The sequence below is a fragment of the Ictalurus furcatus genome, chromosome 23 (genome assembly GCF_023375685.1).
Source record: "Ictalurus furcatus strain D&B chromosome 23, Billie_1.0, whole genome shotgun sequence".
Taxonomy (NCBI): domain Eukaryota; kingdom Metazoa; phylum Chordata; class Actinopteri; order Siluriformes; family Ictaluridae; genus Ictalurus; species Ictalurus furcatus.
Genome location: NC_071277.1, coordinates 15049242 through 15061936, shown reverse-complemented (window position 1 = coordinate 15061936; position 12695 = coordinate 15049242). Strand labels below are relative to the sequence as shown.

General features: G+C 37.5%; 1 protein-coding gene across 1 annotated transcript in view; it reads right to left on the bottom strand.

Annotated features, from left to right (window-relative positions):
• itga8 (integrin, alpha 8) overlaps positions 1–12695 on the bottom strand; it is a 109384-nt gene that overhangs the window by 5507 nt on the left and 91182 nt on the right. The window contains exons 23-27 of the mRNA XM_053611348.1: positions 12287–12367; positions 10662–10767; positions 9503–9661; positions 6113–6226; positions 3710–3823 (exon numbers count right to left, since the gene is read on the bottom strand). Of these exons, the coding sequence (XP_053467323.1) occupies positions 3710–3823; positions 6113–6226; positions 9503–9661; positions 10662–10767; positions 12287–12367 (574 nt within the window). The remainder of the gene's footprint in view (positions 1–3709; positions 3824–6112; positions 6227–9502; positions 9662–10661; positions 10768–12286; positions 12368–12695) is intronic.

Sequence of the window (12695 nt, the reverse complement as noted above, 5' to 3'; positions counted from 1 at the left end):
ACAATCCAAGACAAATAATAAACAGATTTTTAAAAAGGTGTTATTTAACAAAGGAAAAAAATAATCATTGATATGGTTAAGTTTTTTATTAGGAGGTATTTAATTAACATTTATGGAAGGAGTCCCGGGTGTCAGCGCTTTGTAACAGTCATGGTGCTTTGCAAAGTTTCCCAGCATGGAGGAGAAATGCTTTACAGTTTCTCGGTAAAATGACAAGCTGTGTTTTCGTTAGAGAGAGAGAAACTGGTAAGGGAATGACATAGCTATAACTTATCGTAGCTACAACTTAAGTGATAACAGGAACTTAATTTGCCTTGTGGATGTTCCACAACATTTAAATCAAACAATAAACCATAATAATAATAATAATAATAATAATAATAATAATAATAATAATAACAATAATGTTTATTTATACTGCTCTTTTATACACTGACATGTAGCTCTATGTTTTACAGTGTGAGGTAGGGCAATGTGTGGCAATATAATATTGAGATCGTGATAAATTATAACAAAACGCTTTTTCTGAGATATCACCGATATCAGATATATTTTTAACAAAAATACATTTAATTACAAACTGATTAAATATTAAAATTTTGACAGATTTTGTAAACTTCTTTTCAGTGTTCATTTTAAAAAACATATCGTATAAATATATAAATCCATCCATCCACTGTATCCATCCATTTTACAAATAATTGTATTTAATTTTAATCAATTACATTTTCATATTAAAATTAATTATATAAATATATTATTTTAATTACATAGATTTTTATATAAAAAAATTTATACACATAAATATATATATATATTTGTAGACATTATATAAAGGACTCAAAAAGGACTCATGAAAGGTAATAAATAAATAAAAAAAGTAAAATAGGCAAATAATAATAATAATAAATGATAGTGACAAGAAGAACAAAATACAAATAACACAGTGTCTAAATACAGAATAAAATTAAAATTAGTAAAATAATATAAAAGCAATGCAATAATTACATTACAATTAAAAGTTAGTGAAATGCTAAAGTAAAAAAATATATATATTTAGTGATCAGGTCTGATATGATGCAAATGTCATGCGATTTGTCAAGATGTTAAAATTAAGTTGTGCTTACAGAAAACATGTGCGTTTGTGATGTTTTTAGAGATTGTATAATACGAACAAATGCAAAACGAATCAGAAACTACAGATTCATCCCATACTTGTGATTAAAATGTTCTCCCAATGCTGATAATACAAATGTGGAGTTTTTAAGTGGGCGCTGAGCTGTAGTGATTCAAGCATGAAGAAATGGTTAAAAAAAACCCCAACAAAACAAAGGATGAAAGACTTTCTTCATCCCCCTCTTTACATCATGCTCTCTCTCTCTCTCTCTCTCTCTCTCTCTCTTATAGACACAGATCTGGTTTCTACTCTGTGTTTCAGTTGCGATAAGATTAAAGACGTTTAGGCATGACAAGGTTAAGCCTAATTAAGCCATGTGAGTCAGAAGGGTAAGGTGAAGAGACTTGACGTTAGCACATCTTTTCTGTATTAGCACATGGTTAACATCACCTCCTCTCCCTCGCCATCAGCATCTATGGTTGAGTCATTCATTTCAGGATGTGTGCAATAAGGAAAGGACTGCCATGAACTGTGGATGTATAGCAACTATTACAAACCCCTAAAATAAAACCTTAAGAAATGAGCCGCAATCAGTACAACGCTCAAATAGTCTTGGGAATTCATAGTATTGTCCCAAAAGGTAGAAACTCTAGAGTCAGAGGTGGAAAAATCCGTAGCCCAGGCACCTAACGTAGATTTAATGTCCAAGCTATTATTATTTTACTTGTAGTTGCGTTGCTGAAAAGTAGGTTCAACTTCTGGAAAAACTAAACTAAAACAAAGCAAAAGATTTCATTTGGTATGTACAGTAGCTTTGTTTAAACTTAGTGCACTTGAAATACGCTTGAAGTGTAACTATAGTGCGAGCTACACGTTCTGAATCCCACTACCTGCTGCACTACACACATTGACCGAGGCGTGATCTGGCTGAATGATTTTTACTAGCTGTGTTAATTAGTGTGCACAGATTGTACAGGGTGTCCCAAACATCTCCATACATACTGGACTACGTTTGCCAGCACCATGTCTGTTGTGCCTTCGTCATGGATGTTGGTGGACGTCCAATTCTTGGTTGGCCCACAACACTTCCAGTCTTTTTGAATGCGTTAATAAGTTTACAGCAGTGTCGCTAAGTATGAAAAATTTGGGAAGACATTTTGCTAAAGAGTGTTCATTTAGAGACTTTTGGGACTCCCTATAGATGAGCTGTTTTCTGAATCAGGAACACTTGCCTGAATTGTCCACTTCTAAGTGTACTAAATGCAGGGTACTGCATTGTACTGCATTCTGTACAAGTGTACTAAATGCAGGGTACTGCATTCCTCTCTGCATGGAGCAGAGAGGGTTAAGGGCCCAACAGTGGCAGCTTGGCAGTGCTGGGGCTTGAACCCTTGACCTTCCGATCAGTAACCCAGAGCCTTAACCGCTAAGCCACCACTGCCACTGTTAAGTCAGTGCATACTGTTAATGTCCGTTTTAACACAGAAATATACGTTGGCTTCATTAGATGACATATACAGTATAGCTAGACGTAATTTTATCACATGATCACGAACACCTAAACCACGTTTATACACGATGAGCACTAGTATTTAAGCACTAGTATTTATATATAGCACTGCCTGTCTAGCGTCTGGTGTACTGTAAGTAGCGACCAGCCTTGGGGACTAGTTAACTAAATGTAGCGACGCTACTAACTTTATTTTTTAGTAGTGTAAAAGTAGCTCCGCTACATTAAAATAGTGTAGCTTTTCTCAAACAAGTAGCGATGTAGTGTGACCAATCACTACATATTTTGCCCATGTACGGTTTAAGTATTAATTGTATTATTGGATGGTCTGTAAATGAAACAAGACTCATAAAACTAAACTCATTATTGTCCAGGATTATCTTTAAATTGTGTTTCATTTCTTTATGAAAAATTATACAGTTATTCATATGCTGATTCACGATCATGACATACTAAAAATGTTGCCCATTTAAGTAGCTTCAGTGTAGTTAGCTACTTTTTGTTATTAACTTGTAGTGTAGCTAACTACGTTTCTAAAAGAGTAGCATGAGTGTAGCTTAACTACTTCAAACGATGAGTAGCTTGTAGTTTGAAAAGCTACATTTTCAAAGTAGCTTCCCCAACATTAGTAGCGTCATTCTCGATTACTGTATTCCATGCTTGTCTACTTTGTGTTTATTTTTCACGTCCTAGTCCTTGTTCTTGTGTGTTTCACAATTAACTAAACCATCCATACAGTTTACAGCTTTTTTTGTGAACTCACTCGATGCTCATGTAACTGAATGTGTTGACTTATTTAGTGTGCTAACTCAATGATTGCTAAATAGGACACAATATTTTAGTGAGTCACTAAAAAAAAAGTGGTTTTTCTAGTGAATATTCTCAGTGATGCATTACACTGTCCTAAATGTCCAGATGTTTATTTATTTATTTATTTTTACTTTTCCTGGACGGCCATTAGTATTTGGGATACACCCCATGTCTGTCACTATTTCATGTTTTCCACATGATCCAGTTAAGGTTTCTTTCCATTGTGAGAGAGATAGATATGCGTTGTGTATGTGTGTGTGTGTGTGTGTTACCTGTAGGAAGGTATGAGCCCAGAGTCTTGATTGGACTTTGACCACTGCACTCTGTCCTTGATCCAAACGGCCCACTGTGCACTCCAGCATCAGGCAATGGATATTAGAGCAATTCTACACACACAGAAAAGGGAATGAGGAATCAGCTGTTAAAGTGTTTAAGTGTGCATGCTTTCAGAAACGGCAGTTAATTTGGAATGAAGGATCATGCCGACCATATGTGTGTGTGTGTGTGTGTGTGTGTGTGTGCATGTGCGCATCACACTCATGACTTTGGGCTTTGCCTTATCTTTTCCAGACCTGTGACGGACACACACACACACACACACACACAAACACATACACACACACATACACACACGCACGCACACACCATTCCCCCAAAGAGAAAGCTCTAAATAATCGGAGTGATGAATGTCCAGCTTTGCACTTTACAGGTGAAGTGACCCTCAGAGGGTACAGCAGATCCTCATAACACATGTCAAAGTGAATTTAAGAGTCAGGATGCCAAACTGAGGGCTGATTTACACATCGAATCTCTGTGGTGCACTAGGGGGCAGTGTTGCATGTACCAAACCAAAATGTACTGTACAGAACATGAAAAACAGAAGGAAGTGGACAGAAGTAGTAGAATTTCATTCAAATTGATTTTTTGTTTTTATTCTTTACTCGTATCATTTGTTCTCATATTTCCTTCCTAATTATATGGCAGCCTGGGAAAGAAATCCTTCACACTGTACAATTGTGACATTTTCTACTATATAGTTCTGAAATCGACAGTACAGTCCAGTTTAAAAATAAAGTCCACCAAATAAGACACCCTGGATGGGATACCAACCCATCGCAGGGCACAATTGCACACCCATTCACACACAACGGACAATTTGGGAACGCCAATCAGCCTACAATGCGTGCCTTTGGACTGGAGGAGGAAACCAGAGTACCTAGAGGAAACCGCCAAAACATGGGGAGAACATGCAAGCTCCGTACACAGAGATCTGAGGCGGGATTCGAGCCCCTAACCCTGTAGGTACAAAGCAAGTGTGCTAACCGCTAAGCCACCGTGCCCCCCTCCAGCTTGTTGTCTCAGCCAAAAATTGCACGAGTAAATAATTCTTTGCTTGTGTGTTAATTTCAGCAGTCTTAGAATCCATAATGTGATGATTTAGTGCCATCGTGAACAAAAAAGCCCAGACAACAAAGGGTTGACAGTGCGAGAAATTTTTTGGATGAAAATCTCAGAATGAGAGCCACCGATAGGAGAACGACATTGGATTATGAAAAATGCGTTACTGCCAATGGAGAAACCAAACATGATTTGTTGAATTGCGGCATCAGAGAAATCGTCTCTTAGACGTCTCATCAGAGTTCTATGATGACAAGGCAAAAAAAAGGACGTGGCATGGAAAGAAATCGCGAAAATAGCCAAAAGCTTCCTGTATCTTTATTACATAAAGTACATGTTGAAGAACCGGCATTCATGTTGTCCTCGTTATCTCCTCTTGGCTCCAAACTCCTCTTCTTCACCTTTTAAAGTGTCATTTGTCTAGGCATAACATTGCCACTGTTATTCTAAAGGCTTGTTTCGAGGATCTGCATAATATAATCAGACACAGGGCATATTAATTCATTCATTCATTCATTTTCCATACCACTTATCCTACACAGGGTCACAGGGGAGCCTGGAGCCTATCCCAGGGAACTCTGGGCACAAGGTGGGGGACACCCTGGACGGGGTTCCAACCCATTGCAGGCACAATCGCACACTCATTCACACACCACGGACAATTTAGAGATGCCAATCAGCCTACAACACATATTGGGCTGGGGAGGAAACCGGAGTACCCGGAGGAAACCCCCGAAGCACAGGGAGGAGGCAGGATTCAAACCCCCAACCCCGGAAGTCTGAGGCAAATGTGTTAACCACTGTGTAAAACTGGGTTAACATGAGCATATTGACCTAGGCAAAGTTAAAAAGTAAAAGTAATTACAAAAAAGTTGAGCCATCCAAGTGTATTATTGGCAGAAAAATGTTTCTGGCTGATTAACCTGATTTACTGTCTTTTTTGTCTTGTTTTCAAGAGTTCAGCCACAGTGCCATCCAACAGGCTTTCCCAGACTGCCACACATTTTCCACGCACACCTCAGAGTCCTCATCTCCCTCCAACAAATCACTCTCAGTGTTTTTGTACAGCTGTGAAACCACTTTTGGAGATTTTAGAGGTGTGCACGTTTATACCTTCGAAAGCTACACTTGCCCACAAACCCCTTTAATGCTTCTGGGTGCAAAAAAAAGAATAATCCATCCACATCTTTGCAGAATAAATCGTACAAATCTTAAAAATAAATCAAATAAACCAGCGAGTCGGAATCACGTTTGTGGAAGTACGTGCGTGTGTGTACCAGTGTTTTGCTGCTGTAGCTCTGGGTGGTCGTAACAGATCTCTTGCGACGAGTCGGCCCGCTGCTGTTGCGCAGAAAACCCAGCAGCTCAGGAGTGTCCTGCAAAGTGGACGTCTGAGAGAGAAAGAGAAAGAAACGAAGACTTAACAGACATGCTTGACAAAGGTTTAGGGTCCTCTTGAGGGATAACCCTAAATTCCTTGCTTTAACTTTTCTATTAAAGCATCTGTTCTATAGATTAACAATGATTATATCAATAATCTATTGCAACTAAAGCAGAATATAGGGTGTTTCTACAACAACAACAAAAAAAACAGTCCCACAGTCTACTGCATGTGAAGGACATTTTAATTCTTCAACTTTAGGCTTATAGAGCCGTATTCAGACATAATATAATAAACTCACTTCTGACAGGAGTGATCTACTGACCGAAATTGCAAACAGAGGCATGTCTCAGTTGTGTATGATTCTGAACCTGAAGCCTACAGTAAATTCTTGTGCGATATCGGCTCGACTGAAGAGCAGTATTACGTCCAGCGTTAGTCAGAGACACCGCTTATGTCTTGGACCGAAAGTTTTACGGATAAAATTCTGAACAACACTTAAAGCTTAAAGTTAGCTGTAAGCATAGCAGGTGAGCGCTTGGTCAGTTTATCCTTCAAACTCCTGCAAGTTTTCTTTACAGGACAGTGCATATTAACAAATTTTCCATTAACATTAATGAACAAAAACACTGTCATTATTTGAATCATTTAACAAATCAAAATAGCAAATTAAGAGAGTGATAAAAAATATGCAATAAGAATCCGGACACACTATACGATTTCCTGGTCTCCATTTAGTATCTCGTGGCTACATAAAATTATCTCGAAGCATGGCATAAAAATTTAAATACAAAATAAACAAAGTATTACATCGAGTGCTATTATATAAGCTCACGAATAACGAGCGTGGAAGCCATATTGTTAAATTAAACCCCATTTCCAGCGATTAGTGTTATAATTACTGCAAAATAATTAGATGTACTATATCAAGTGCTATTGTATAAGCTCACGAATAACGAGAGTGGAATCCTTATTGTTATTATAATTAAACAGTTTTGCAGTGATTCATGTAATAATCAAGTTAAAAAGGATCTGCAAAACCCGACTCTGAATATAATTAGCATTCCCTGAGTAAATCTTGATATAAATTTGAAACTTAAGTTGTCGACTTAATCATAGTCAATCGTACATAATAGTGACAAATTTTCTACAGAGTATCTGTAGAAAGAAATCACAGGGATTTATCTCCACAAAGAACACGCTTATTCCTCTTATGAACAGGTCTTCACTTTCTGTTCTTTTTTTTTTTAAACTTTTGACTTTGGAAATGGCAGTCTCTATTAGGCTATAGAGACTTACAGGGTTCTTACAGGGTATGATGATGAGATCTTTGGTTCTGCTCTTCACCTACACAAGCACTGAAACTGACTAGAGCCATAGAGACACCATTTACAAGTGAGCAATACCAGCATGACACATTATGTCATCTGGGAAACACATATTTGTGAGTGTGTGTGCGCATGTGCTGATCAAAGTCCCTGAACGGCTTGTCCTTCTCTGAAGTCATCAGTAAAGTTGCAGTTAAAAAGTCAAGACATACTGCAGGGACTTTAAAGCCCAGTACAAAGCGCAGTACAAACCCGCAAACCATTACAGAGACCTGAGGTGTGTATAACGCTTTTATAGCCATTGCAAATGAAACCAGAAACAAGGCAGAGAGGCATACACATGTACCATATGCTGAAAAACAGACCTGAAAGAGATTTGCAATAGCTGTTTGTTGTGTAAGTAAGAAAATGTGAGCAAATTATGTAAAATGTGCAAAAAAAGTTTGTATGTGTGTGTGTGTGTGTGTGGGGGGGGGGACACATTTTTAGATATCCACACTGGATAAATCTGACAGTTTTGACACTGTGGGGACATAGTCCCCACAAAAAAAACCCCACAGCCTTAATTAGTTGCATTAATAATTATATCCTCACAAGGTCCTCACAAGGATAGTAAGACAAACATGTGTGTGTGTGTGTGTGTGTGTGTGTGTGTGTGTGTGTGTGTGTGTGTGCACACGCATACGTGGGTTAATGAAAGAGACAGGGGCAAAGCAAGGAGTCCAAGCTTAATGATAAGATAAGATATAAAATGCACGTGTTCTGCCAGCTGGAGGTAATTTTGGACTGAAGTGGCAGCTGGACTTCCTTGTTGCCCCTAGAGGGAAGGACCGGCTGTCTGGCCTTGACTGGCCCGGAACCAAACCGTTCCCCTCTCTTCCTCTGCTAAGGACACTAATAGCCACATATTGACACTGTATATAGCATAGCCATCCCTTATGTTCTTGCTAGTCACTAAGCCACTGTGTAAAATATCTTACAGGCAAATTTAACTAATATTTCTATTAGATTTCAAATACAAGATTATCAAGCATTTTTCCAGCTATTTGTATTTATTTCACACTTGGAATTTTATTATCGTCTATTAATAGATAATTTCAAACCTTTACTTTTAAAACTTTCAATAAGAAGGTTTTATACATGAAATGAGTAAATATGTTTACTAACAGGCTCAGTGGTGTTCCATTTCTTATATAATAATCTCATAATGAGACATATTATACAACTTTTCCTTTATTCGTGATATCTCTACTTGCCATATGTAGATACTATATGTACAGTGTATGCAACTGTATTATTATAAATTCAAAAGACATGGTCTGGATCAAAGATAAACTAGTCTTGCAAGCCAGACCTCCAGCATCCAGTAGAAAGTATCATACATTTTGTCAGTAAACACAACCGAGAACCACCTAATCTCTAGCACATTGGCAAACATACGAGATTATCTCATTTACTCACCTCTAACTTCTTCCAACAAAACTCTTTTATAACGTTTTACAGCAGGATTTGGTGAACATTTTTATGTCTTTGACTCTTTGTGTTACAGTGTTCAAAGATGAAAGTCAAGCCTGGAAACATACGGTGTACAGAAGTGCACAGAGCCAATCAGATTGCAGCCTTCAACATTCTGAAGGTTGTGGCCAGAAACGTGTACAAAAGATATCAGACGCTCCTTAATCTGTAGGCGAAGCATCTGAAGCTGGAACTAAAGGAATATTAAGAGAGTACTGAATGTGATGGAGTGTAATTTATTTATTTATTTATTTAATAAAACCGTTAGACCCTTCATGACTGTATCTTTATTTCTACACGTGCCTCGGTTGCCAAGTTTATATTCTCACTAACTGTTTATGTATTTTTTTTATCTATTTGCCTTAAATCTTGTCCTTATATATATAAGTAATATTGGCAAGTCCACTGCTAATCAGTAATTCTATACTGTGAGTGTGTGTTACCTCAAGTTCCAATGGGTTAAGCGAGCCGTTGATGCGACAGTGAATCGGTCCATCAGTGACGATCTCCATGGCGTAGAGCAAATGCTCGTCCCGATAACGACTGGGCCATCCCACCTCCAGAATTGTGCCACTCACAGAACTCGGACCTTTATTATACAGCTGAAAGTGTGTGTGTTGAGGATCAGACAGGTATAAAAGAAATAACAGAAAATTCTATTAGTCAGTGATTACACTAACAGTCAGTTCTTGTCAGTAAATTTAAAAAAAAACAACAACAAAAAAAAACCAACGGGATAATATCGTAACAATATACCAGTATACAGTTGCGATCAAAATTATTCAACCCATTATGTTAACCCATTAAACTATTCAAATCATTATAAGCTGCATTTTCATTTGAATTTGGGGAAACCACTTGAAGCATTCGTTGTGTTGAACTATTTCAATTGCTTTTGTTTGATTTATTCATCGCAAACAACTGAAAGTCTGTAAATGTTGACAGTAAACCTGATTTGCTATGGGGGTTGAATCATTTTTTTAATTGCAACTGTATTGTCACACTCCTACAGTAAAGCACAATGTGATATAGGACTGACACCGACAACCAAACTCTTCTTGCACTAACATGAGGCAGGCCACACAGCGTCTGGCTAACATTACAGCCAATTAAACCAATTATCCGCTACAGGCAAACAAGAACAAGAGAAGAAATAATCCAATACATGCTTGTGCATTTGTTCAGGGTCGTCACTATATATTCCTATAACTCAAGACCTTCATTTGAACTAGTCTTAATCATTTTGGTTCAAAATGAAGTGGCCTGTCATAGTGAAGATTGCTTTAGAGTGAAATATGAGCATCATCGTCTGTGTGCTTTCTATTATCTCTTTATTGCAATAATATTACCTTGACTCTGGTTAAGAATGATGCGTTGGCCAGTGTGTTTGTGGGTGCTTTCTAAGTAATGAGTACTACTGGTCTGGATGGCTTTGATCAGACTGAAGCTTGCCTGTGTTTACTGTTTTTGGTTGTTCAGTTTAACGGAGCAGCGCTGACGCTCTTCCTCTATTCTGAGAAGCAAATTATTCCCACATGTAATGCGCTTCCTCCTCGGCTACTGCTGCCACCTGTGTGTGTGTGTGTGTGTGTTTGTGTGTACCTCATAGATATGCTGGATCTGAGGCCCAATATCATCCTCTCTGACCGGGTTCTCTTTGGGCTCCCAGTGAGGAAAAGGAAGAACTACTTGAGCTGGGAGAGAGACACTAATTGAGAGAGAGAGAGAGAGAGAGAGAGAGAGAGAGAGAGAGAGAGAAGGAAATTGTTAATTCATATAACATATCATACAAGATTGTAGAGATTTATTTACGGTAGAAACCTTGCCCTATAGTTGTATTTGCAGTTTTAAGGTAGAATGATATTAAATATTTGTAGTTGATTCATTGGTTCATTCATTGATTCATCTTCAATAACTGCTGTATGCTGGCCTGGTGGATCCGGATTCTATCCCGGGAACATTGGACACAAGTCTGGGATACACCCCTCTACACGAGATGCCGGTTTGTTGCAGGGCTTCATGTGTGCGTGCAAAAGTCACACACACATACACACACACACACAACACAATCCACACCACGATTCACACACACAGTACTGTGCAAAAGTCTTCGGCACCCCTTTTTTTTTTTTAGTATAAACTTGGTTATAGATTTTTAGTTTATGACTTCTACATTATTGAGTTCTGCAAGATGCTCAGTAAAATGTACCAGCTAATTTCCTTATAAAACTGCACAAACTATACCCGAGACTACAATTAGTTTTAGAGCAAAGGGTCGTCACACCAAATACTGCCTTTGTTTCATTTATTACTGTTTACTGCTCTTTATAGTATTTGTTTTAATGTAGAAACATTTAATATAATTATTTCTAAAGGCATCTTTATTCTACAGCAATTCTTTGCATGTGCCTAAGACTTTTTCACAATACTGTACATTCAAGCATAAGGGCAATTTAGTGTAGCCAATTCACCTATCAGCATGTTTTTTTAGTGGAAACCACTATTCCATATATCCATATGTGTGTGTGTGTGTGTGTGTATGGGCATGTCTTTGTGGGACCAAATTTTTACCACAAGGATATAAATATCTAACAGTTTTGAACTTGGGAGGACACTTAGCTGGTCCTTTAAAAATTTATTTATTTATTTATTTGTTTGTTTACAGAAACTGTAGCTTTTATTAAAAAAGACTAAAAGAGTGCAAAAATGTCCTTTTGTCTACTGAGCTTAAGGTTAGCTTTAGATTTAGGTGCATGCATATGATTATTTAGCTGCATTAATAGTCATACCAGTGGAAGGTCCTCAGTAGGAGAGTAAGTGTTGTGTGTGCTAATAAGACAAACGTATCTGCTACTCAGGTTCCCTGTTTATTTATTTATTTTTTCAAATTCCATTCATAACCATCAAACTTGGTTCCCAGTATTAACTTCTGAATTGTTCTGTTGAAAATATCTGTTCTATGAAAACCTGACTTGTAAGTATGGGTTATTTTGAGTTCCTTCCTGTAATTAATTACATCTGTATTATTTCTTTTTTTCTATAAACCCAAATAATTTCATCTCATTTCGTTTGTGAATCAGGTCAAACATTGTGAATTAGAAAGAGTAAAATCTATAAAAAATATTATTATTATTATTATTATTATTATTATTATTATTATTATTAGTAGTAGTAGTAGTAGTATTAATGTGGGCGAGAACAAGCTTAAAGAAGTGGTGTGTTCTCACCCTCTGATGTCCACCTGCGCCCGTGCGACGATGTTGAGAGTCAAATTCACAGGGTTACTCTTCGGGTTATCTTTATTGGTGCTGGAAGACACAAACACAAATGCGCACACAACCACACAAAAGGTTAGTCTTATGCCTATATTATAGAGCGATATAGTATTTATACAAGAACGTAGTCTCCACTAAAGGACTGTCCTTGTATAACAGCCTGTTCACTTCATGTTGGAATTATTGATGACAACTCAGAGAGTCTACTTTAAGCAGTTTCTCTTCTCCGACTAGAAAATTGGTTGTTTCAGCGACAACACACACAACACCTCAATGGATGCACTGCTGTCTATTAAAGGTAGCAGTTTGTTAAACCATATTTTAATGTCATTCACTGGTTTAAGATGTTAAATAGCTAAAC